Raw genomic sequence first — 27,758 nt, forward strand, 5'->3', positions numbered from 1 at the left:
AATACTCTAATAGGGCTCTTGTTCCAAAAAAAAAAAAAAAAGTGATCAAAGAGTAAAATTGAACAAGATAATAAATCAAACACTAGATTTTCGTAATTCGTTCGATGTGACATATGTTCACGAGGAAAGCAACAGAGATTTTCAATATAAATATAGCGATATAATAGAGATTATAACCATATTCAAGTCACCCAAAATACTCTTAATGTTTCCTAACCCCTAATTACATCCAATAGCTCACATAGTGTTTAGTCTCAAAATTTCTCATGAAATAATCTCTCAATCTCACAAAGAAATTCAAAAATCTTACCACAAAATTAATTAGCTTCAAAACCTCTAATTGCTTTAGGGTGTAATTCACAAGCAATCCACCTCTTGGAAGCTCTTTACAGCAAATACAATTCTTATATAGAGACAATAGTCAAATCCAAAATGGGGAACCTACTCAAGCTAGGTAACCATCATCAAATAAGAAGCCAACTCTAATTAGGAAAAATATCCAAATTAGGAAAGTTACCTTTTTAGGCTTAAATTCAAGACATATTATCAATAATCTCCATCGTGATTCGACATTTGAGTCAGTCACAATCGATTCACTGTAACCCGAAATTTCACCCCTACTCTCTCATAGCCCTTGATCAATTCAACCACCACAGACATATTTCAAGTCCAAATGGTGCTTGAACTTCATCACAACCATTATTCAAGAACTTTTGCATTTTTTCACCATCCTATTTTGATCACATTTGTATTCTTTCTATCCTCAATTTTTTTTTTGGCGTACTATTTAATTATTACGACTATATCAACATAATTTTAGCATATTAAACTTAGTATTTCTCTTGTTAAAAAGTCTACAGTGGAGAAGTGATGCGTACAATTGTATATGATGAGTAGTAGGAATCTAATCCAAAATAAATTTAAATTTGTTGATGAAGATTTTGCTTAAAGAATGCATAGTTAGTATAAATGACTCTAAGTGATTCCACGGGTCCCTATTTGTCCACATCACCCGATCCCATTGCCTTCTCAAGCCATTCTGGATTGATTACCCTTTCCAAATTACATTTTTACTCCCAAGATGGTTAATGTTCACTTTTTGTTTGTCTAGTTCTAATTGGTACTAGGTGATTGCTAAAAAAATAAATTCTTTTTAACTACATCGCATCAAAAAGATAATTTGGAGTTAATTAAAGGAAGAAAATCCAATTACGATTGAATGGAGCTATACATGGAGGAAATTTAATCAGCTTGGGAGGCAAAGTTGGGTTGAGCACTTTGATGCGACGCTCCTAAGTCGCTTTCTTACGTGTGAACATCTCTGGATTCCCACCATCTTTTTATGGTATTTTAGTCTCCACTTTGCTCTTGCTTTTGGGAAAGTATAATTTCTCTACTTTTGCTTTTCGAAACTTTGGATTCCCACCTTCTTGGTCATTTTCTCTCAACTTTTGCTTTTGCTTTTGGGAAAGCATACTTTCTCTACTCTTGCTTTTGCCTTTTGAAAAGTACAACATTGAACACTTGCCCACGGATTTTCAATACCAAAGGTTCATCTTCACTCATTAGGCACGGGCACGTAATTATTCATATCAAATAAGGACATATGGTGTGTGTCTAATAGTTACCTAAAATATGGTATTATGACCTTTCATAATTGGGCCTTTTGTTTTGGGTAATTCCTTGATTTCAAGGAAATAAGAGCAAACAAAAGGTTGGATGGATGAAACATATTGACACTCCCACAACTTTTCTCATGGAATTAAATGTCATCTACCAACTACAACTTGTTTACTTTAGTGACTAGCTATATACATTTGGATTAAATATATGCCTAGTTTTTATAATTCGATCATTTTTTATGTAATAATGTGATTTTATTAAAATATTAAAGATCATACTATAACAAGGTTGACTTTGTTGTTATTATTACTAATTCAACTATAAGTATTCAAGATGCAAAATTGAATTTAAATATTAATATAATAACTTAAATGCCGGTTCCACATGTTCTTTTTTTTTTTTTTTTTTGTAGTTTTTGGTCTGTAGTCTCACATGGGTTTAAAAAGTAATATATCGAAAGAAATTTTTCGTCACCATAGTAGATATTTTGCTCTCTTTTATGTGTAAAACTATTTTCCAACCAAATATAATGGGACATCATAAATGTATAATTTAGGGCAAAAATATACATTATAATTGACAAATGGAAGTAAAATTGATTATAAATCTTGAAATCGTCCTACTTCAATGTACGGTCAATAGTGTCTGGTTATGAGTACGTAAAGTCAGGATTTTAGATGTGCGGAAAAGACTGAGATCGTCCATTTAACTAAATGACCGATAATTCAGGGATCGGAAAGACAATTGAAATTGAACAAATCAAGGGCCCCACGATGTTTCAGCTTTCATTGACTAACTATCAATAGGTAGTTAGGTACCTTGCTTATCACGGCCTTGTAATTTTTTCAACTTGAGAGGACCACAGAAAGATCTGTCATACCATTCTTGCATTGATGACATCAGCATGTCTTAGTATGGGAAAGTACACTGCCCCCAATTATATATTCAGAATTACTTCAAAACAACATCGCAAGAAAACCAAAAAATACTTGAGCTGAGAACGCTTTGTTACAAATCCTCATGGACCTTCCCCATGGAGATCGAGTTTTACCCAGGTCATTCTCATGCTTAACTACTATCATTCTTCTATTAGGGAGTGTCTCACCTTTGTTAGAAGTCAATGGGCACGAGATTGATCGGCTGGCTCTATTGGAATTCAAGACCCGAATAGGTGATCCTGGCCGGGTTTTGAGTTCGTGGAATGATACTAGCCACGTCTGCAAATGGTACGGCATTAGATGTGGCCATAGACACCATAGAGTCACCATATTGAACCTGAGCTCCAAGAACTTGTTCGGGTCCGTACCGCCCCACATTGGTAATTTGAGCTTTCTTAGGGAAGTCCATCTGCAAAACAATAGTTTCCGCTCTGAAATTCCACTGCAATTCGGTCGCTTATTTCGGTTGCAGAAGTTGTTCCTCTATAACAACTCTTTTAGCGGGCAAATCCCTTCAAATATCTCCCATTGCTCTAATTTGCTTGTTCTTGACTTAAGCAACAACAAGCTCAAAGGAAATTTGCCTACAGAACTCAGCTTCTTGTCCAAGCTCCAAGAACTTGTGCTTCAAAAAAATAGCTTGATGGGAAACATTTCGCCGTTGGTTGGAAACTTATCCTCTCTTCAAAGATTCTCAGTATTGTCAAATAGCCTCAGCGGTACGATTCCAGAGACTCTCGGCCGATTGAGAAATCTAAACCATCTCTCTCTTGGCTGGAATAAATTTGTTGGTACGGTTCCTATCTCAATTTTTAATATATCCACCATGATAATGTTTGACGTGGCTGCGAACCAATTAGAAGGAGGCTTACCCAGTGATTTAGGCTTTACTCTTCCGAATCTTGAGAGAATCTTTTTGAATGGCAACCACCTCACTGGACTCATTCCTAAGTCAATATCCAACGCCTCTAATCTCAATCTATTCCAAATCGGTTTGAACAACTTTAACGGGAAAGTTCCTTCTTTCTCAAAGATAAGAAGACTCCGTTGGTTTTTGATTGACGAAAACAACTTTGGAAGTGGGCAATTTGCTGATTTGGACTTCCTCTGCTCTTTAACCAATTCCACAAACTTATACCATATGGGTATAGGGTTCAATGCTTTTGGAGGACCAATCCCTGACTGTATCAGTAACCTCTCTATCACCCTTACGCATTTATGGTTAGATCTGAATTATTTTTCTGGAACCTTACCTTCTGGAATTGGAAATCTCATCAATTTGGAGATCCTGGATATCAATCACAATAACATCTCTGAGAACATGCCTTCTGAGATAGGAAAGTTGAACAAAATGAAGGATATGGATTTCTCCCATAATAATTTTTCAGGGCAGATACCAGAATCTATCGGGAATTTAGGAATGTTAACCAAATTGGACTTGAGCAACAATAATCTTCAAGGCTCGATACCGTCATCTCTAGGCAATTGCCAAAACCTACTTCTCTTGAACCTTTCAACCAACTACCTTAGCGGTAATATTCCCCCGGAAATTATGGGTCTCTCATCTTTGTCGATTTATCTTGACTTGTCTCAAAATAATCTTACCGGCTCCCTTCCAAGAGAAGTTGGAAACTTGAAAAGTCTCGACAAATTATGTCTTGATAGGAACAGATTATCTCAACAGATTCCAAGTAGTATCAGTAGTTGTACATCCATGGAATTCCTTTATATACAAGATAACTTTTTTGAAGGGCCCCTACCCTCGACTATGAGTTCCATGAAAGGCCTTCAGGTTTTAAATGTTTCCAACAACCGATTGTCTGGCCAAGTCCCGGAATATCTAAAGTCATTGAATTTGATGAATCTAAGCCTATCTTACAATAATTTTGAGGGTGCATTGCCTACAGGAGGAGTTTTTGGAAGTGCCATTTCAACTTCAGTTGTTGGAAACGAGAAACTTTGCGGGGGACTGCCAGATTTTCAACTACCCAAATGCAACTACAAAGAGTCAAAATGGACAAGAATAAGTAGAACTGCGAAAATTGTGATATCCACATTCTCTGCTATTGTAGGTGTAGTGTGCATACTCACTTTGTTATACTTCTTTTGGTTTGGAGACAATAAGAAAGCATCGCCTTCAAGCTCTTCTAAAGATGGGCTTTTGCATGTTTCTTATCACAACCTATTGAAATCAACTGGTGGATTCTCCTCCACCAATTTGCTCGGCATGGGCAATTTTGGGTCTGTGTATAGAGGGTTTCTTGATCAAACTCAATCGATCGTGGCCATCAAGATTCTCGACCTTTCACGTCATGGAGCTTCCAAAAGCTTCACATCTGAGTGTCAAGCCTTGAGAAGAATTCGACACCGTAATCTTGTGAAGGTACTCACGGCATGTTCTGGGTTTGATTTCAATGGAAATGATTTCAAGGCACTGGTTTATGAATTCATGTCAAACGGGAGCTTGGATGAATGGTTGCACCCAACTACATCACAATATACAAAGAGAAGCAAGTTGAGTCTACTTGACAGAGTGAATATTGCCATTGATGTTGCTTGTGCACTAGATTATCTCCATCATCACTGTGAAACACCGATAGTTCATTGTGATCTAAAGCCAAGCAATGTCCTTCTTGATGATGAAATGACTGGACATGTAGGCGATTTCGGGCTTTCCAAGTTCCTCCCAGAAGCAACGCACAAGTTACTAGCCGATCAGTCAAGCTCTGTCGAATTAAAAGGATCTTTTGGCTACATAGCCCCAGGTAATGATGCATCTGTTAGGTCTTTCAGTTTATTTCCTTATATCAAACACGCAATTAGAGACCGATTCTTGGAAAAAAAAGTTATAGACATGAAAGATCACCAAGACTATATTTCAATCTCAATTATTCATTATGCATCACTATGCTCCATTTCTTGTCGTAGAGTACAGCTCGATAATTGCCGTATCCACAAAAGGAGATGTGTATAGCTTTGGAGTCCTCATTTTGGAGATGTTCACAGGCAAGAGGCCAACCGATGACATGTTTGAAAATGGGGTGAACCTTCATCGCTTCGTAAAGGCAGCTTTGGTAGACCGAGTGGAAAAGGCAATTGATCCTATTCTGCTTGAGGAAATCGAGGAGTTGGAGAAAAAACGAACTGTCCCTCTGAATGGCAAGAACAAAAGCTGGTTTAGTACTCTGGAGTGTTTGGTTTCGATCATCGAAATAGGAGTCACTTGCTCTTCTGAATCTCCAGGGGAACGAATGGACATTGGCGATGCATTGACTAAACTCCAAGGAATTAGAAAGAAACTTATTGAGTTCATTGGCATTGCCTAGTTGATGTAAATCTGAATTTCATATGGAGTCATGTGGTCTTCATGGTCATTGCTTTGTCTAGAATAGGATGCGGAATTCTGGCCACTTGACAAACAATTTGAATCCAGTGATAGCAAAGCCACAAGTGATGGAGACTAATGACTTAGCAATCAAAGGACGATCAAAATAGTTTATGTTGTCGTAAACAAAAGATCATTATCCTTCCGCAGTATGAAAAATAAATGTATTTTGTTTTGCTTTAGCCCAAAAGTATTTTCTTTTCCTTTAGCCCAAAAGATAGAGAGTGTAACCTGTTTGAGAGTTGCACCAAGAAAATGTAAAACGAACACTAAGCATGGCTCCTAATATAAGTATCTCCAGACATCTAGTATTATGGATTTTTTATTCTCTCTTGCAAACTTGGCCTGTTTGTTTTGGCTTTTAAGCAAACGAAAAAATTACTAAATGACGTCCCTCCAAAAGTTAAATAATGTTTAAATTCATAAAACCTCATAAAAAAGAATATGTGATCACACGTGACGCTCTAGTACGCCACTTCTAAGAATCGTCTTAGTCTCTTTTATATTATCATGCAAGCAGAAGACATCAATTTAGTATAAGCACTTATAACATAAATTATGCATACATGAATATAAGAACACTAACAACAAAGGGGAATCATGCTTTCAATTCGTATCATATTTATATACATCGGGTGATGGACTACATAGCAAAAGGAAGAACCTAAATTGGGAGGAATCAAAAAGGTACTCGTCTCCCTAGCACCACTTCTAGTGGACGCCATCACAATTGTCCATCCGTCCACGCCACCCAATCACATGATTCTACGCACAAAAAGTTACGACCTTGCAGAACCAAAAGCATTCCCCTTCACACTACACCACGTCCAGTTTCTACTCCTCCCTGTCGTCTCCATCGCCACCACTACGGTCATCGGGGTAAGGAATCGGTCCTTCGAGGTTCCCATCTACCAGAATATAGAGAGCGATGAAACGATACAATATAAGACTCTCTGACACACCTATGTCCACCTTAAGAACCGCTATGTGTCTCACAAAAACCACACCCAGAATAGCCGGATCCATGAACTCATGCATTTTGCCCCTAAGTGTTACGGGCGCACTATATTGGGCAATGGGGGACACAGGGATAGTAAGCATAGCTATCAATCTGTAAAAATAACAAGAGTGAGCTAACGCTCATCAAGATAAATAACTATCTCATAAACCAATCAATCCGATTAACACTTGATTCCTAGGACACTTCTAGTATCATAACAATCAGCACACAAGAATAAGCACACGTCACACATTCAATCCAAATTTCTAGTCATGTGCATAATGATCTCATGCATTTGATGCATCACACACTTCATTTTCAGTCACCCCACTTTATTCGGGTCCAACCCCATCTCCTGGTTCAACCGGGTTTGCTAGTCGGCCTGTGTGGGTTACATCCAGTTTACTTTCCGGACTTTTGCGGTTTGCTAGCCACAAGCATTCCCCTACTACCACTCGGGGCATCTTGGTTTGCTAGCCAAGGCATTCTCCTCTGGTATCCAATCCTGACCATCGCTGGGTTCTTGGTTTGCTAGCCAAGACTTCCACGGTTCTCTCTAATCACAGGCATCCCTACTACAACCCTAGGCATCTTGGTTTGCTAGCCAAAGCACTCTCCTCCGATATCCAATCCTAGCCATTGTTGGTCATCAAAGGTTCGCTAGCCTTAGGGTTCATGCATCCAAGGTTCATAGGCCTTGGACATCACAGAGTAGCAAACTTTCTCAAGCACCACAAGCATATCACACACATGCAATGGCATTAGAATCACATGCTATAAATCACATCCCATTCAGCACACCTTTCACTATGAAAGATGCTATGTCATCACAAATAATTTGATGCCTCATTAGTACACCCAAGCCTTGTACAAATCTTAAATTCCAAAATAAGTGCTCATGCAATCAGCTCAATTTCATAGACAAGTCACAAACTTGAGACTTTCGACACCGCTAAGTTGTGACAACATATGCTTAGGACTTGAGGCAAGTAGATTGTCCCCCATTCTATGCTACATAGGCTGGTTGTTGCTCAGCGAGGTTGAATTCCTCGGATTTTCGCGGTTTTCAGTCGGTTTTGTATACATTTGTGTTAATCGATGATTTCAGAAGACGTATGTAGCTAGCATTGTTGAGTCCATGGTTTATTGGATTCGTGAATGTGTTGTTGAAGTGCTGGCTTTGAGATTTATATGTATTTGAGGTTTTTCTTTTTTGGTCGAAAAGATAGGTATTATTTAAGTATTCACAACATTACAGATATGTGTGACGTTACAACCAGAAGATATGGCATTGGCGGCTACCAAAGCTTGCAAAATAAAAGGAGGAAAGATATTCCAATTGTGGGCCAGTCAGATCTGTCGTGGGCTTTAGCAGCCCAATTTGCGACTCCATTCGCCTCCCGTTTACAATGCCGCATCTGCAAATTAGGGTAAAGGGATAGCAAAGCTTCAATTTCAGCGAACATCACACGTTCTTCCCACGACGACTTCCGTCTCACTTGAACTATATTGATCAAGAGCAAGCAATCGGACTCAATGACCAGATTTTCCTTATTGAGGCCTTGGTGCAGCAGGTGATGAAGAGTGAAGGTGAGCACCTGCACTTCCGTTTGAAAAGCCGAAGCTGCTGTAAATCTTCTAATGTAGACATCTGTAAGAATACCCTAATGATTCCGGCTTATACAGGCCATAGTGCCCTCGTGATTGCTAGGATGATGAGATCCATTGATATTGCATTTCAGGAATCCGCAATCCAAGGGTTTCCACAAGATTGATGTTTGTGGAGCAGAGTCCCCTATTCGCGAGTCCCTTGTTCGTTGGTTGCTCGGAGGAGAGATGTGCTGGATCCATGTTTGTGCCAAGGCGTCTGCCACTGCTCAGTTTGGATCGGGCGATGTCGGCGAAAAATGCTACTATTTCGCAGACACCAGATCTGCCATGAGACATGGGCAATTGTCTCTAGTCCATGTAAAAGTCTCTTATTTGTTGCTCTTTCTGTGATCCACTCATCCAAACGGTGCACAGTATGAGGCGATACTGAAATGTTGAGCTGAGAATGACTCCAAACACCTTTAGTCCACAAACAGAAGAAGAATAGGTGTTCGATTGTTTCTGGAGATTTCTAATTGCAGAGATTGCATATAGGATCAGGGGTGATATGACGATAAAATAAATTAGCATTGGTAGCAAGGGCATTCTGGCATGCTGTCCATAAAAATATGCGGATTTTCTGTGCTGTTTTCATTGTCCATATTTTGCGCCAAAGTATTTTAGGATTTTGGTACGATGTTGAGGCTTGATGACCACTTTGTGTGATTGCTGTGCTGACTAGAGTATTGTAATTGCTTTTAACTGTGTGATGTCCATCCTTTGTAGCTGTCTAAACTAACTGATCAGTAGCATGTAAGGGTCTGATAGGGATCTTAAGTATTTCTGCCATGATCGTATCATCAAATAGTTCTGTTATAAGAGGAAGATTCTGGTAATGGTGGACAGTGTCAATAAGATCAGCCACCATCCATGGCTCCTCTCTTGTAGCTAGTCCGCCAATAATCCCGATAGGTAACCAAATATTCTCACATATTTTGATCATCTTGCTCTCCCTAACAGACCATCATACATTAGGTAGGATGGCTTCTTTGCCAATAAGAAGACTTTGTCAACCTCAGGATGGGCGCGTACCTTTATCTGCTGATTGAAAGTCCTTTGATTGAAAGTAGAGTCCCTTGAAAATCTGACTCCATAACGAGTGAGGTTGTTGAAGTAAATGCCAAGCCTGCTTTCTAAGCATTGCCTTGTTGAATGCTATTAGGTCTCGGAAGCCTAGCCCTCCATTGTCCTTTCTGATTTTTAGCAAATCCCATTTCTGCCAATGAACTCCGGCCCTGCTTTTATCATTCCACAAACAAAAACTAGAAATTTTCTTTTCAATCATTTGACAAAGAGATAGGGGTAGCTTGAAAATGGACATAGTATATTGTGGAATTGCCTGTACAATAGATTTGAGTAGGATTTCCTTGCCTCTCTTCGACAAAAAATGTTCTTTCCAACCCTCAAGTTTGGCAGTTATTCTCCTTAATATCCAACCAAACATCTCTTTTTTAGATCTCCCCCATTTAGAAGGAATACCTAAATATTTTCCATATCGCTGCAACACCGGTACCCTAAATTCTGCTGCTAAATTTTCCTGAAGACTCAACGGACAATGTTTACTAAAAAATAGTCCAAATTTGTTCCTATTTATGACTTGCCTCGTTGCCATGCAATATTAGTTCAAGAAATTAGCCAGGTTCTAACATTCCTTAACAGTGCCTTCTAGGAAGAAAACTGAATCATCAGCGAAAAAAAGATGGGAAAGAGTCGGACATGACTTGTTTAGCTTTATTTCGTTGAGGTGGCCCATATGGATTGCTTGATGAATAAGGGTTGAAAGAAGATTCGCCACTAAGATGAATATATAAGGGAAAGAGGATCTCCTTGACGTAATCCTCTTGAAGGTTGAAAGTAGTGTAGTTGTTCTCCATTAAACCGTACACTCAATGATGTTGTGGTGATACATTGCATCACCAACTGAACCCACCAAGGATGAAATCCCAATCTAAGTAGATAATCCTTTAGGAAATCCCATTCAACTTTGTCGTAGGCCTTCTGCATATCCGTCTTGAGGAATGCATTGAAATGTCACTTCATTTTCCTTGTCTTGAAATGATGAAGAACTTCTTGAATGATTAAAACATTATCTTGAATTTGACTCCCACACTGTTCTATTGAAATTAGTTCACAAAGCCAAGGTTTTAGACAATTTGCCATGACCTTGGAAATAATTTTGTATGCATAATTACAGAGGTTGATCGGTCTAAACGGATCAAGGTTTTCAAGGTGATTGACTTTGGAAATCAGGGCTATTATCGTTTGGTTTAGATCGCTAGGCATCATCCCCGAATTAAAGAAATCTCTCACTAATCAGAACAAGTCATCCTGAATGATATCCCAATGGGTATGATAAAATAACCCATTCAGAACGCCCTTAACCTGGATGTATTTGAGGTTGAATGACACGAATTGTGGACGAAATTTGGCGACGTGGCTATTTTTAGGTTCGGGTCACTGTAGACTTGTGAGTTTGTCAATTTTATACTGTTATGTAGTATGAATTTTGTGAGGCTTTCTCATGAAAGTTGCACCTTATACTTTGTTCTATAACATACTTTAATTTTGGATTTTTCAGACTTCATAGGATGATTTTATATTTAAAAAACCATACGAGCTTCAAATTAATTTTTCAAACATTGGTAATGACCCTGACACGGTTTTTTTTTTTCCACAGAATTTTCACCAATAAATTTGGAGAGGAATTCTTCATGAAAGTTGTAGATTACATCTTCAGTTATAAGATATAATTTTTCTATGATTTTAAAAACTCATTTAACTCTGTGGCACGTCCATTTTCAGGTTTGCTCTGGTTCTTTAATAGGCCCCTATTATTAACCCAACTTACACGAATTGTTGAGGGTTGTGTAAGCCGAATCGGGTTTCTACTCTTCACCAAAAAATAAAATAAAAAATTTCTCAGAGTCTCGTCCACAACGTGTTAAAATTTTGTAATTTTTAGAATTGATTTACTTAGCGAATTTTGGGATTTTGGATTTCATGATTTCCAAGGGCGTGCAAACTACCCTTTTGGGGATAATTTTGGGATTTTGGATAAATTCCTTTTGTAACTTGTCTTTTTAGACCGGTATCGCCGACTAACTATTTTGTACCATTTCTACAATTTATAAATGGATACAGGATGTTTGGTTCTGAAATTAAGTTGTTTCACGTGCATTAGTAAAGTGAATGACATTTTTGAATTGAATTATTTAATTGATGCCCCATGGTATGAGTGTGTCATGAATGCCATCAGTCCTCATGACGACTATGCCCCAAGTTATAGTGAGGATGCCTAGAGAGATAATTGAGCTCCTTCAAATGCCTAGGGGGTGTAACACAGTTCCCCCAAATATTCTCGCGATGCCAGATGTGTACAAGATGCCTGGAGAGTAACAGGGTTCCTCGAAAGATGGCGGCGGCAACTAAGTATTTGAATCAAGAGTGATTTCTTACATGATTGGCATATCTGTCTCAAAATGTTTCCTTTTTATGCCAAAGCACTGTTTTGGATTTTGAAAATAGTGCCAGCTGAGTTTTTAAAGCAAATATGTTTATTGACGTTTTCACGTTCTATTTGAGTTACCGATTCACTAGTTTCAAAGAAAATATTTCCAACTTGTTTTCTTGATTTTGAAAAAGGTTCTCAAGCAAGTTGATTTTAAAATGATCTCGTATATTTTATATTTAGAGTTCTTCGCATGTGCCGTGATTGACTTATGTAGTATAGATTGGTTGACAGTTTGCTTGCTTAGTTTAATGCTCACTCGTGGTTAACTATTCTCATTCATATCAGTAGTTATGTCAATCCCACCTACCTCCCCCACGATCAGATACAATGCCCCGGTGGACTTCATATGGCATTAGACCGAGGTCATCCACCTTGACTTCCCAAATGTCGTTTTCATTAAGGTCATCTCGATTCTGATGATAAAGATAGGAGCACCTGCTGATCTCATGCTCCTAAGGTTTGTCACCGTCTACACCTGAGTCGATGGGCGTATAGTGCGGCCACTTCCACTACCGGGTGACAATGGACCCGGCGATAATGGCAACATGATGGAGTGAGTAGGAGGCAGGAGGATGGAGGAACATTTTTGGAGGACGTAGGAGTGATTTTTGGATGGGCCCAAAGCAAAAGGTAGGTGAACAAATATATATGGATAGTCAGGTTAGGATGGCATGATGGATGGTCATCGTCAGGAGTAATGATGCTTTTGGTTTTTCCCCGGTGTACCCAACTTAGTCATCTAAAGTATGTAAATAGAGATGAAAAATGAGATTGCCATGTTCATATTTTCCGCATGTGTCTGATTTTCATGTGTCCTTGATTGTCCTTTGACCACACACACTTCTGCGCGCTTAAAAAGTGAAAAGATTTTAGTAATCGAGTAAGAGGTGATGTGCTAGGGCGTCACAGGGGCCTTTGAAATGGTTTCCATTCTAGGAGCTAATTCGATTACAAACTCAACTTCTTACTCCAATGGCAATCCTGGGAATTCCTAAGCAAATTCTCGAATTATAGGGATTTCCTCAAACGTCACTGCTACTTTAGCCTGATCCCTCACCACTGCTGTGAATCCTTAGCCTAATGGATGGAACTGAGTCATTTTCCTATCACAATTCACATTGGTCCGCATCTTTGTCCTCCTATAGTAATCTTACAATCCAAACAAATCGGTATTGATACCTGATTTTTAGTCGACGTGTCCAAATTTTTTTTTTAAATTGAGATTTGAGATTCTAATCATGATGGAGCCCATTTCTCAACCGAAAAAAAAAATGTCGTTTTTCACTTCTTCCTTTTGCATTATCGCTTTTAAGCAATTTCCAATTCATTTTCAAGAAAAGCCCGAAAAGTGAAATGGTTGACTTTCAAGTTGACATTTTACTCAACCCTTTGCCCAAAAATTAACCCGAGTCAAAAATTGATTTTTCATCCAAAAATATGTCAATTAGTTTTATTTCACTTCTTTTTTGATAACCCAGGGAACCCTGTAAGCCGACAGCTGGCAAGCAAATCCTAGGGGAGCGACTGTAAGACCCACCACCACAGTACTCCAGGTAAGAATCCCTAACGACGCTTCTGGGATTCGAACTCCTCCCCTTCGTGAGGAGGAGAGAGCCCAAGCCAGCTGTGCCATTGCAAACGGTGGTGTTTTAATTTCACTTTTCTTAAATCAATTTTTCAAAAATCTAAATATTTGACCAAAAATCAACTTTTTAGAAAAGTCAACAAAAGGATTGACTTTTAGTCAAACCTTTGATAAAAATTTGAAAAAATAAAATATCCATGAAACACTTTGTTTTAGTGTCAATTTGATTTGTGCATTGAAAGTTTAGCAACCCCGTTTTCCAAATTTTTCGGTTTTAGGTTCTAAATTATCCAAAAATAAAATTACTTTTGTTTTAGTCATAATTAGGTATAGTTCTTTTTACGACATTTGATCTATAGACTATTTATAACCCATTCAGTCATTCAATTTCATAAATTAATATGGTGAAAGGAAATTTGTTTTAAGCTCTGATCAGAGGGTCAAGATCAATTGTTCATGATTTACGAATGGACGATTGTTTTCCACTCATTTTCTTAAGATAAGTCCAAATTGAGGGTCAATTTTGAGAAATTGACATGAGAACTTCCCAATTTGATGAATTTTACTCTCTTGAAGGTAAGGAAATCAAGCCATTAAGCTTCAATTAAAGAAGTTCAAATTGACCCATTTAAGACTATAATTCAATTTCATGAATCGAGATTCAGTTTTAATATTAAATCTTGATTCATTTTTTGCCTGAGTTTTGGCACTTTAAATGCATTAGGCGATCCTACACATGGGTAATTAGTTAAATAGGTTTATTGCAATATTAATTGAGTTCAATTAATTTGCAATTTTCGCCAAAGAATTGCAAAATTACTTATTTTAGCACTTAAGGCTCGATTTCATATACCCATGGTTTTTGTCCATTTTTTTTTTTGTAATAATCAGTTACTTAAGTCAATAATAGATAGTCCATAAAGTGCATTAATGGAGTTTAATTGGCTTAATTGAATCAAAATTGGACAATTTTCTCTCAAATTGGGCAAGTTTTATCTTTAATTTGGTTATCGGAGGACTAAGTTGCATAGATTTTGAAACCACAAGGACCATACAGATTAGAATAGGTAGAAACTGGCCAGAACGGGTCAAGAACCTATCAAATTGGCATGAATCCAATTGATCGACTAGCTGTTGATGGGGCAAAGCTAGCTTGACCCCTTCTGGTCAATTTTGGACCTCCGACAATTGGTTCCGTGTCCTCATCATGTCAATTTTACCCCATACCCTCACTTTTTCACGATTTTGCAAATTGATCCTCGAATTTTGGAAATTTATGATTTAACCCCCTAATTTGGCCAGGGGTCAACTCCCAATTGACAGTATGGCTAACTTCCCCATCAGCGACCCGGTCAACTTCCCGGTTGACATTCGGTTAAATATGACATCCCGGCCATGGCTAACTTTCCGCCGCGATCATTTGACTCTTGCCGGGCTATCGATAAAAAGTTGAGCTTCGTCCCGCCCCGTTGGGCATGGCTACATCTAGAACTCCCGTTTAAACAGTTTTCCAAGAAGGGACATCGGTCCAGATTCTACTGTGACCGGCCCACCGAGTATCGCCCCCAAACTCCCGTTTAGCGACGGTCCAACATTTGATCACGCTAACATACCTCATCAAATCCTTCTCTCATAAAAATGGTCCATCTTTAATGTCTCTCGGACAATCCATTATTCCCTTCTTCTTCTTCTTTTTTCGTGAAAATCACTCCATTCATGCGGATGCCCAAGCATTTATACACTCAAATCACCTCATAAGATCGAAACGCATGAAATTGGACAAATTTTCATTCTCGAGTGAACAGCGCTCGTGAACAGTACCACGTGAACAGTGAAATTGCATAATTCAATAATTAATAAATTAAATCCAAAAATCATTAAAAACATTAATTAAAGTAAACTATCAATCCATTAAGGTTAACCAAGATCAATTAAGCACATAAGCCATAATTAAGCCAATAAAGTAAGATTAAACTAAACTAATCTTAGCCACTAATCTAACCACCTATCTTAGGACTAATATGACTTAATTAAATCTCCTAAAGTAGAATCAACACTAATTAAACCTACCATAAGCAAGTTTAGGCACTAATCGAAGGATCAGGAGCTAAACTCACTCGTTAAACGGGCCACAGACATGAACGCGATGGTGACGACAGAGGCAATGCTCTGGGACCTCTACCATGATGGTCCAAGGTAGTCCCAAGCTCATAATAGCAACAACAACTTGGACTCCCATTGAAACTCCCAAAAACTGGACTGCTGGAGGAGAAATATAGTTAGGCAACTAATTGGAGCTTTGGCGAGGGCTTGGCCGACAACCGATGGCACCTGGGGGTTAAAGGGGATTCGCTGGTGGCTAGGATGGGCGAAGGAAGGGTCAAAATGGGAGAAAAATGGCTGAAAACGCGAAACAATGCAGGTGGCAGGCGGACTGAATGATCGACGACCGGTTTCTTCCAGCTAGTGTTTGGATAGGCCAACGGCTCCATTCGGCGATGGTTGGTAGCACAAAGGCTAATTCTCACGAGAAGGCAACGAACAACTCGAGTTTTCGCAAGAAGGTTAGCTAGAGCAGAACAGGGCTAGGCGGTCAAACTGCCGCTGGCTTCTGGCCGGCTGACGGGTCAGATGATGGCTCCGATTGGCAAACAGCCAACTCCAGGTGGACGGTATGTGTCTTTTGAGCACGATGATGAGTGTCACGAGAGTTGATTCGCTTGAGAAGCTAACAATAAACTCAACTTTTTGAAGGAAGGTCAGCTGGGGCAGAAGCAGGAAGAAAGAAAAACAAGAGAGAGAGAGAGAGAGGGTCCGGTCAAGAGAGGCTAAAGAGGGGAGAGAGAAAGTGAAGTGAGAGCTATCAAGGCCCCCATCAAAGCCCCATAAAGCATGCCTCAAGTCCCCATGCACATGACCTCATCTTCTCTCTCTTCCTTTGCCCTTATATCCTTGCTTTTAGGGACAAAATGGTCATTTCCACCTTGCACAAATTCCCAATCTGCCCTTGGGCCGAAATTGATGGTCAGGTCTAAGAAATGGGCTTCGAAATGGATAGTAATGGGCTCAGGAATTGATTGGGCTCAAATAGGCTTAAGGTTTACTAATGGGCTTGGAAGATGAATAGTTGGTTTGGGCCCAATGAGCTCACTTGCCTGCTTTGGGCCCATCATGGTGGCTATCCCACCTTGGTCTTAAGGCCCACACTGGCTTGGCCTAGCCCATTTCCTCGGTCCAAAAATCCCTTTTCCAAATACTTGGCTTAACTAGCGCTGTCAACTGACGAAGCAGCTTCATCCAAAGTCCATCTCGAATGTTCCCAATAATTTGAAGTCCAATCTTTAGTTTTCATGCCATGTCAATTTCGCCCCATGCCATTTTAGGTACAGCTCAGATTGACAGGCGGCTTTAAGGATTCATGTGTAGCTGACTTATGCCAAACCACGTTTAAGACATCTTGACACATGGATGTCATTGACTACATATAATTGCGGAAAATAGATTTTTATTTCAAAGTACACGATTACTGAGGATCAACCTAGGGTCATTCGCGGGTTTGATAATAGTAAACGGAATCACCCATTGTCGCGACCTACCCTCGGGGGGAGGGAACAGGTTTAGGGGTATTGCCTAAAAGACGGGCCTAAGGCCTATGATTAGGTGTGGACTCTCGCAAGCCTATACCCTGCATGACATTGGGATATTCTTTAGGCATTTTTGCACAAAAGCAGTCGCCACTAGCCTATTGGGGTCGATTAGAAACCAAGTGAGACATGGGAGTGTACTCACTTCCTACACAATCAGAGAATCTAGGGTCGGGGACTTAATTGCACTAATTGACCAATTAGTGTCTTTTCGGTACCTAATCTTGTTCATTTTAACAAAATGATTTTTGGCAGGCAGTTTGGATTGATTTTATACCTATCCACTAACATGTGAGGTAATCATGCGGGTGCACAATCATTAAAGTAACAATCATAGCTATTCGAGATCATAATTGTAGTAAAATTAAACACGTGCAATTAAACATAATTAAATATGCAAATTAAACATACGATATAATAAAAATATGAGCAAGTTGATATTGATAGTATGAGTACCTAGAGGGGGGTGAATAGGTATATAAAAGATTTTTCTTCAACAATTGCACAATACTAGACAGTTGATGGATTTAAGACAAACGATAATCAAAGTAAGATTGAGAGAAGAGAAAATTGAACACGCGATTTATAGTGGTTCGGCTTATATCAAGCCTACGTCCACTCTTCTTCACTGACAGCCTATTGGCTGGATTCCACTATGAACAAAAGAGAAGTTACAACACAGCTTTGCCTTGATTCCACAGTGTAGATGTTCTACCACACCTCCTCAAGATTTCTCACAAATATAGACTCTCTTTTGTATACAAGTATTCGCTCAAAGGAATTGTCTAAACAAAAAGGAGCTTCAAACTTTGAATTCTTCTATCGCGCACTCCTTGAACAACTAAGACCGTCTTCCTTATATACTCATTTATGCCATCATACCCGTTGGCACTTACCAAATGAATTCCTCCAATCTACCCGTTGGACGGAATCAATAAGGAAGATTGTTCGAGCTATTAAAGGAACGTGTCGATAGCCCATCAATCCTGTTCACCCATACAATTAGAATCTCGATTTCCATAAGTAGAACCTTCCAATAATATTTAGGCAATCACCGGATCTTCAATTATCGAGTCAATCTTCGATCAATCAAAGGACTCCGTTATGTCTTTTCCAGCCATGAGATCTTCTCCAGTGGATAAGGTTAAATCCTTAACGAAACATCCAATTTTGGATAACCTTTCTTCAACGGATTAGAGACTCACAATGAGGATAGACTTTGAGTCTTGAGTCTCGGCTGTCCTGAGGTCTTCGAGACTTTAGATAGCGAGTCTCCAAGCCTTTAGACTAGATCGATGGAAACGTTTTGTCAACTTCAAAACACTTCAAGAAGATTTCTCCAACAATCTCCCCCTTTTTTATGGTGACAAAACTTTCCTGCATATTTGGATAACTTTGACCTGTAAAACATTTCTCAAACACATATGCATATCTTATAGAGATAAATGGCTAAATGAATAACACTAGAATCTGCAACCACAGAAAATAGGTTAGTCTTATATACGATAAAGCCATCCATAAGATATCAATACTAGTTAATAGAAGCAATCAAGTCCAAGTCTAGTTCAGTTCTCATCTAGACACAAAACAAAGTCAAACAGAGTTCAAACAACAAAACAATCCAACAAACAGTTAAAAGTTTAATGATTGATAGTTTGTTCAAATCTTGCATCTCTCCCCCTTTTTGTCAGCATTAAAAAGGATGAGATGAAGTCAAGATTGCTTGGGAACGTGAACAGGCTGTAAATCTTCCATAGACTGAACGATGCCTTCCAGCCTTTTCAAGTCTTCCTTCGCTTGTGCAATCTCCTCACCCTTGGCATTGGCCTGAATCTCGAACAGAGGGCTTGGATCTTATCATTCAATGAACATGAAGAAACTTGACCCGCATTCTGCAAGTTTTGAACCTCGCATCCCAAGGCATAAATTTGACCTCGCATCTCCAAGAGAATATCCATGATTCTGCGAAAATCTGCTGCATTATCAGTCTGAGTACTTGCTTCGGCTCGATCTGATGGAGTAAATGCAGACGATGGTAGATCAGCATAATCTCGTAGGTTTGGCGATGAAACTTCATGACCTTCCTCTGGAAACTGAGAGGCATAAACATCCTCTGGGTCTGCTGGTGAGTGACTGACTCCTTCACTTACATCAGGATATGAAGACTTCACTCCTTTCTCCTGATCTCCCCCTGTTTCCATGCCTACATGTGGAGAAGAGTGTTCCTCAGTTTCTCCTTCTTCTCTTATTTCTTCTTCAGTCTTTCCTCCTCTCTTTTCTTTTTCAGCTTCTCTTTCTTCTTCTTCCTTCTCCTCTCGCTTCTTTCGTCATTTGTTTCGATTCTTTCAGAAACAGAGGACTTAAATTCTTCAAAGCCAATGCGAGATGGTGATGTCTTCCTCATCATCTTCATCCTCGACGAGGAGAGCTCTTCTTCTCTTGGATGGAGCAACCATGGGCTCCTTCCTTTTCTTTTAGCTGCGTTAAGAGATTTGATGAGATTTGGCAGAGTCTTCTTCTTGAATTTCTCCAACTCCTTGCTCGCCTCTTTCGCACGCATTTTGGTCACCATTTTCAGTCCTACTACCATATGATCGCATGGTCGAACACAAAAGATTTGCGGAGGCTGAATATTCAGTTGTCGAATAACTTCGTAACAAGGTGGGTAAGGGAGTTGACCTCTGTCCTTCATCATTGCTCTATACATGTAAAACATAACAAAGGTGAGGGAGAGAAAACCTTTTCCCAAAGAGGATGGCATACATCGCCTTGCCTCGAACTTGAGACATCGTCTTGGAAGTTGATTTCGGTCGGAGGCAATTAATCACAATCATGTGAAGCAAGATGTTGAATGCACTCATTCTTAAATAGGTGATCTTTTCATCTGTTCTCCTGTCCTTCACCAGTTCCAGTGTGGCCCGAGCAATGGAAACTTTGATTGGTTGATATCTTCATCTTTCAGCATATTCATATCCACAACATAGTCTTGGTCTTTAACGCTGAAAGAGAATCTATTCGCATCCAAAAAGCTAAGATTTGAATAGAAATATGCAGTTAATTCAGCATAGGCCTCTGTAGTGTCATAACAGAACTTTTCAAGTTGAAGATAACTGAACTTTTCCCTCAAGTTCACATTCACTGCATCCAGAAATCAAAATCCACACTCCTAGGGTTTATTACCCCAAGCTTCAGCAATTTCGAATACAGATCCTTTTGTTCCTTCGATCTGAACAAATCTCCCATTTTTCCTTGATTTTCAACCGCAACACCCATTTTCGGTTGAAATTGATTGTACAATTTGTCATCATCATTCCCATCTACGTGATTCGACCCCCTAATGAGGATCACTTGGGATATTTGCAAGGGTTTCCTCACCACCCCTTTTCGAGCAATTCCCAAACTTTCCATTTTTCGCAGAAGATATATTCGTTCCCATGTCCTTTGTCTTTAAGAAAATCATCAATGTAGTTCAAAGGAGTACGAATTCCTTTTAAGGCACGATATAGCTGGTAAATATAAGCGGGCTTTTGAACTCTTACAGGGTCTGCATCCTCGATGATTTCTTCCTATTGTTGATGATCAATGCCTTGAGGACTAGATGGAGGAGAATGACGCTGCTGAGAATGTTGTGGGCTCGCTTGCTGTTCTGGAGACACTTCTTCTTCAGTAAGATCGAAGTGCGTAGGCCCCTCACTCATTCACCGTGGTCCCCTGCTTACGATTCTCAAAGACTTTCTTGAAGATGACATATTTCTTAGTTTTTTGAAGATTCCTTGCTTGACTTTCCCAAGAAAGATGACAACTTTTTGAAGATTAAACAAAGAAGACAAACGGGAATGGAGGATCGATGCTTTCTAGGGTTTTTGAGAGTAAAGTGAAGAGGAAACGATAGTGCTCGATCGGTTAAAAAGAGGGATAAACGAACCGTCACAAAGGAAATAAAAAAATGCCTTTTCAAAATAACTGTCTTTTTCCGCAAAAATAGCCATTTAAAAAATAACTTCCTTTTTGAAAATGAAACGATGCAATAATTACGTCAATTAAATATAGCAACAATTTAAACACAAAGCCCCGACGATCGTATCTTTTCAAGATGAGATTCAAGAGAAAGACTTACAATGATTTGGTCGTACCAAGACTATCTTAAAGATAAAGTCTTGTAAGTTTGAGTCTCGAAAGTCTTTAGACTTTGATATCCTCATACCTCAAAATGTTGAGTCTGGAACGGATAGATTCAAATTGATTTTCTCCAGAGGCTTTATGAATATATCCGCCGTTGGTTCTTTGAGTCAACAAATTGAATTGAAACATCTCCATTTTGAACATGGTCTCTAATAAAGTGATGTCGAATCTCTATATGCTTTGCTCTTGAGTGGAGAATTGGATTTTTGGTGAGGTTGATAGCGTTGGTGTTGTCGCAATTAATCTCCGTGCATGAGTCTTCATTTCAAAGTCTCTTAGCTGTTGTTTTATCCATAGAATTTGCGAACAACAGCTTCCAAGGGCTACATATTCTGCTTCTGTTGTTGAAAGAGAAAAAGTGCTTTGTTTCCTTGAAAACCAAGACACCGTCCCCGTTCCAAGCAACGGGCAAGTTCCTCAAGTGCTCTTTCTATCAACTCTGCAACCGGCCAGATCTGCGTCTGAATATCCCAGAAGATTAAAGTCTCCCTTCTTAGGATACCAAAAACCGATGCTTGATGATGAAGCAATATATTTAATGATACGTTTCGCGGCACTGAGATGGGATTCTCTAGGATCTGATTGAAACCTAGCACATAAGCAAACACTCAACAAAATGTCAGGTCTAGAAGCAGTAAGATAAAGAAGTGAACCAATGATGCTCCTATACACCTTTTGATCAACTTTCTTCCCTTCTTCATCTTTGTCTATCTTCAAAGAACTTGACATCGGTATGTCGGTCTTTTTGCACTTTTCCAGTCAAACCTTTTGACAATATCATTAACATATTTTTCTTGATAAATAAAAGTTCCTTCCTTCAATTGTTTTACTTGAAGACCAAGAAAGAATGTTAACTCTCCCATCATACTCATTTCAAACTCATCCCGCATAGACTTAGAAAATTTCTTGCACAGATTTTCATTAGAGGATCCGAAAATAATGTCATCCACATATATTTGAACAAGTAAGAAACTTTTGTTTTCCTTTTTGATAAATAAAGTCGTATCTACTTTACCTTTGACAAAACCATTTTGTATTAAGAACTTACTTAATCTGTCGTACCAAGCTCGAGGTGCTTGCTTTAAACCATACAAAGCCGTTTTCAGTCTAAAGACTGAGTCTGGCTTCTTTGGGTCTTCAAACCCTGGTGGTTGTTCCACATAAACTTCCTCATGGATAAATCCATTTAGGAAGGCACTTTTGACATCCATTTGGAATAACCTGAAATTCTTATAACAAGCAAACGCAAGTAATAGTCAAATAGCTTCTAACCTTGCTACTGGTGCGTAAGTCTCATCATAGTCTATTCCTTCTTCTTGCGTATATCCCTTGGCCACGAGTCTTGCTTTGTTTCTGTTTACGACTTTTCCTTTCTCATTCATCTTGTTTCGAACATCCATTTAGCTCCAATAACAGTTTTACCTTTTGGTTTGGATGTCAATTCCCGACATCATTAATGTTGAACTGTCCGAGCTCTTCTTGCATGGCTTCAATCCAGCTTTCATCAGATGAAGCTTCTTCTATGCTCTTTGGTTCAATTTCAGAAATGAGAGCCACAGCACTAGACTCTTCTCCCCTTTTGGATCTGGTGCGAATTCCTTCATTAAGATCTTTGGGATTACTAGACTTATGCTTCCAGTTACTTGTTCATTTGTCTGGTTGATGATCTCTCTCTTTATTTGGATCTTCACGAACAACCTAATGCTGGTTTTCCAGAGTCTGAGATGCTTCTTGAGTTGTAAGCTTTGGAAGGTCTAGAGCAGGTTCAGACTCTTCTTGATGAGTCTGACTTGATTCAACTTGCGTTGAGTCTTGAAATTTGACATTCATTGACTCCTCCACGAGATCGGCTCTTCTTGTTATAGACTCGAAGGCTTTTCTTGATGTAGAATATCCAAGGAAGATACCTTCATCTGATCTTTCTTCCAACTTACCAACTCGATCTTTTGCATTTTTCAATATAAAACATTTGCAACCGAATACATGAAAGTATGAAACAATAGGCTTCTTATTTTTGAATAACTCATAAGGGGTTTTTTCTAGAATAGGTCTTAAGAAGACTCTATTGATGATATAGCATGCTGTTGAAACAGCTTCAGCCCAAAATCGTCAAGAAATCTTACTTTCAATTAAAAGAGTTTTAGCCATTTCTTAAAGAGATCTGTTCTTTCTTTCCACAACTCCATTTTGCTGAGGAGTATATGGAGAGGAGAACACATGCTTAAAGCCTTTTTCATCACAAAATTTTATAAAATCTTGATTTTCAAATTCACCTCCATGATCTGTTCTTATACTTGAGATAACACATCCTTTTTCATTTTGAACCTTTTTAGCAAATTTTTCAAAATACGAGAAGGTTTCGGACTTACTTGCAAGGAAATATACCCAAGTAAACGGGAGTAATCGTCCACAATTACTAGGCAATATTTCTTACCTCCAATACTCGTGTTCGGTTGGTCCGAAGAGAACCATATGCAGCAACTGTAGTACATGATTAGTAGAGACATGATTTATTGGCTTAAATGAATTTCTTACCTGCTTTCCCAGAATACATGGAGTAGATGGATCAGTCTTTTGATAAGGTAATTTGGGTAGTCCTCGAACAAGCTACTTTGATGAGATTTTAGCTAATTGCTTCATGTTGACATGACCAAGCTTTTTGTGCCATAAGCTTGCTTCGTCTTGAATTGAGATAAAACATTGCGATTCATTTGGTTTCACATCCGAAGATAGATGTTTCCATGTCTTCGACCCATGAAAGACGAGTAGAGTCTTTACCGATTCCGTAACATATTCCTTCTTGAAAGAAGATCTTGAAACCAATATCACACAATTGACTAATGCTGAGAAGATTGTAATTGAGTCCTTCCACTAAGGAAACATTACTTATTGTGAGATTTCCAATTTTCACGCTCCAAATCCCACAATACTTCCTTTGTTGTTTCCTCCAAATGAAACTTTTCCACCATTTACTTGAGCAAGCTTTATAAAACAATTTGAGTCTCTGTCATGTGTCTTGAGCATCCACTTTGTCAAGATACCACTTTACCTTTTTCTTGACGGTAACCTACATTTAAAATAAAGTCTCAAGCTTTCTTTGGTACCCAAACTTTCTTGGGTCCTTTGGTGTTAGTAACATAAGCGATTAGCCCATATTTTCTTAATGTGTTTCCAAACCATATGACACTCTTTTTCAAAGTGATTTTGAACATCCGAGAGCGTTTCTACCTACAGATTTAACAAAACTTTCTTGAAATGATTTTTGTAAGCCTCTCTCGAGAGTCTTTTCTTAATTCTTTCTTTTACTTTAGGAAAATCAATCAAGGGAATTGTTTCTGTCATACCTAGACCGGACTTATTGAAGTAAGGTTTTTGAGCCGAAAGAATTTTTTTCAAGTTTTTCAGACCCTATTGAAAATTTCTTTGAAATATTTGATAAAGTCAGTTTTTAAAAAGCATTTTCTTTTAAAAGATTATCTTCATTTTCTTTAAGAGTGGAAACAGTCAAGTCTAGACTTTTAACTATTTCTACTAAAACATTTTCCTTTTGTTTTAGAGCTGAGTTTTCCTTTTCAGTTCGGAAATTCTTTTGAGAGAAGTCTTAAGACTAAAACACAAATTCATCAATGTATTTAGAAACTTTGACAGGAATTTTAAAATTACTTGCCTCAAATTCACTGTCTAAGTCCGATCCAAAGTCTGAGTCTGATTGTGCCATCAGACATAGATTGGCATATTCATTATCACTTTCTTCACACTCTGTATCACTCTAGGTTTCGACTTTGAGAGCTTTTCGAAAATTTTCAGCTTTTCCTCTCTTCTTCTTCGAAGAGGACATGATTGGTCTGATGTGTCCCTTTTTCTTACATTCAAAGCGACTACATCTTTGTTTGGTTCCTCATCATCAATAGACTTGGTCTGCTGTCTTTGAAAGCTTTGTTTCTTTGAGTTGAACCTTCTTCCTTTTCTATTCAGTTTTCAATCTTCTTATCATGAGAGCAAGCTCCTCATCGTCCATATCATCTTCGAATATGTATCATCAGAATCATCATTTGATTTTAATGCAATGGATTTCTTACCTTTTGGATCGTCATCTTCATTGATTCGTTCCACTTCATAAGACTGAAGAGTTCCAATCAGCTCGTCGACAGATAGTGGCATAATTCTTTGCGTCTCTCTTATCGAAGTCTATATGTGATTCCAACTTGGAGAGTCCACGCAAAGAGCTTGTTTACCTTCATGGGATCAGAAATTGGTTGATCTTGATTTTCAAGACCATTCACAATATCCGTAAACGACTAAACATGTCAGTTATAGATTCTCCCGTTTCATTCTCAAGGCTTCGTATTGACCGAGAAGAATGTTGATTCTTGTTTCCTTCACTGACTGTTCCTTCATAGGTGATATGCACCTGTCCCAAACTTCTTTTGATGTAACACAAGAAGATATTCTATTATATTCATTTGGTGACAAAGCACAATATAAGGAGTAAATTGCTTTTGCATCGAGTGCTTGTCTCTTGATTATCTCTTCCCGAGTCATTCCGCTGGTCTCATCGCCTTTATTTCCCTTTTCGAGACTCGATGCGGGTAGGAGTAATTCCTTTTCTACAACATCCCATTCCAAAGGATCCTTTGATCGTAGGAAAGCTTTCATCTTGTTCTTCTAGATGTTGTAATCCTTTCCATCAAAGTAGGGTGGTCTGGTATTGCTTTGCCCTTCCATCAGCCCTGGTGCTAGCATACTAGCCATGGATCTTTTACTACGAAGTAAAACACTTCAAATAGAGTAAGTACACAGCCTCTGATACCAATTGATATTGCTAGTATGAGTACCTAGAGGGGGGTGAATAGGTATATAAAAGATTTTTCTTCAACAATTGCACAATACTAGACAGTTGATGGATTTAAGACAAACGATAATCAAAGTAAGATCGAGAGAAGAGAAAATTGAACACACGGTTTATAGTGGTTCGGCTTATATCAAGCCTACGTCCACTCTTCTTCACCGACAGCCTATTGGCTGGATTCCACTATGAACAAAGAGAAGTTACAGCACTGCTTTTGCCTTGATTCCACAAAGGTGTAGATGTTCTACCACCTCCTCAAGATTTCTCACAAATATAGACTCTCTTTTGTATACAAGTATTCGCTCAAAGAAATTGTCTAAACAAAAAGGAGCTTCAGACTTTGGAATTCTTCTATCGTGCACTCCTTGAACAACTAAGACCGTCTTCCTTATATACTCCTTTATGCCATCATACCCGTTGGCACTTACCAAAGGAATTCCTCCAATCTACCCGTTGGACGGAATCAATAAGGAAGATTGTTCGAGCTATTAAAGGAACGTGTCGATAGCCCATCAATCCTGTTCGCGCATACAATTAGAATCTCGGTTTCCATAAGTAGAACGTTCCATTAATATTTAGGCAATCACCAGATGTTCAATTATCGAGTCAATCTTTGATCAATCAAAGGACTCCATTATGTCTTTTCCAACCACGAGATCTTCTCCAGTTGATAAGGTTAAATCCTTAACGAAACATCCAGTTCTGGATAACCTTTCTTCAACGGATTAGAGATTGTCAATGAGAATAGAATTTGAGTCTGAGTCCGGGTACATGCCGGAGGTTTTCGGACTTTAAATAGCGAGTCTGCAAGCCTTCCTCGACTAGACGATGGAAACGTTTTGTCAACTTCAAAACACTTCAAGAAGATTTCTCCAACACAAGTAAATGCCTAATTACACTAGGAAGGCAAAATATGGCAATTCCTACCCAAACCCTGCATTTTTTAGATTTTAGAAAATTTTCTAATTTTTTAATTTTTTAATATTTTAATATTTTAATTTTTTGAATAATTTTTAAAAAAGAAATTTAAAAATTATTAATTTAAATAATTGGGTGAATTAGGTCGAGTTAGGTCTGACCCAACCTGGATTCGGCTCGGTTGGCATGGGTCGTGTCTGGTCTAGGATCGGACCCGGGTTTGGTCCGGTTGGGGGTCGAGCCGATCGGCCCACTTGAAAGACAAGGCCCGACCAGCCTTGGTCGGGCCTTTCCTTGCTTCGAATTAGGCCTAACAAGTGGGCCCAATCCCCTACAAAGGGGAGCCCACACAGCATGCCCATAGCCAAAGCAAGCCCACTCAGCTTGAGTCTGAAAAGCCCAATTAAAGCCCAAAGAACAAAGGGCCCGCCGAGACAGGCTCGAATGGGAAAAAACCTTACATGAGAAACAAA

At 38.9% G+C, this 27,758-nt stretch overlaps 1 protein-coding gene and 1 pseudogene across 1 annotated transcript; both read left to right on the forward strand.

The window, feature by feature from the left end:
• Positions 1 to 3,387: 3,387 nt before the first annotated feature.
• Positions 3,388 to 5,887, forward strand: LOC104428330 (putative receptor-like protein kinase At3g47110). The gene is made up of 2 exons (XM_039317879.1): positions 3,388 to 5,406; positions 5,492 to 5,887. The coding sequence occupies exons 1-2, from the start codon at positions 3,388 to 3,390 to the stop codon at positions 5,885 to 5,887; spliced, it is 2,415 nt and encodes an 804-aa protein (XP_039173813.1).
• A 9,942-nt stretch (positions 5,888 to 15,829) lies between these two features.
• LOC120296190 overlaps positions 15,830 to 27,758 on the forward strand; it is a 16,493-nt pseudogene continuing 4,564 nt past the window's right edge.

Source organism: Eucalyptus grandis, chromosome 7 (genome assembly GCF_016545825.1).
Source record: "Eucalyptus grandis isolate ANBG69807.140 chromosome 7, ASM1654582v1, whole genome shotgun sequence".
NCBI lineage: Eukaryota > Viridiplantae > Streptophyta > Magnoliopsida > Myrtales > Myrtaceae > Eucalyptus > Eucalyptus grandis.

Bases quoted from the DNA above. Each gene is read 5' to 3' on its own strand.
- LOC104428330 (XM_039317879.1), top strand. From the start codon at position 3,388: ATGATAATGTTTGACGTGGCTGCGAACCAATTAGAAGGAGGCTTACCC. The intron at 5,407-5,491 runs GTTATAGACATG...CTTGTCGTAGAG, and splicing joins ACCGATTCTTGGAAAAAAAA to TACAGCTCGATAATTGCCGT.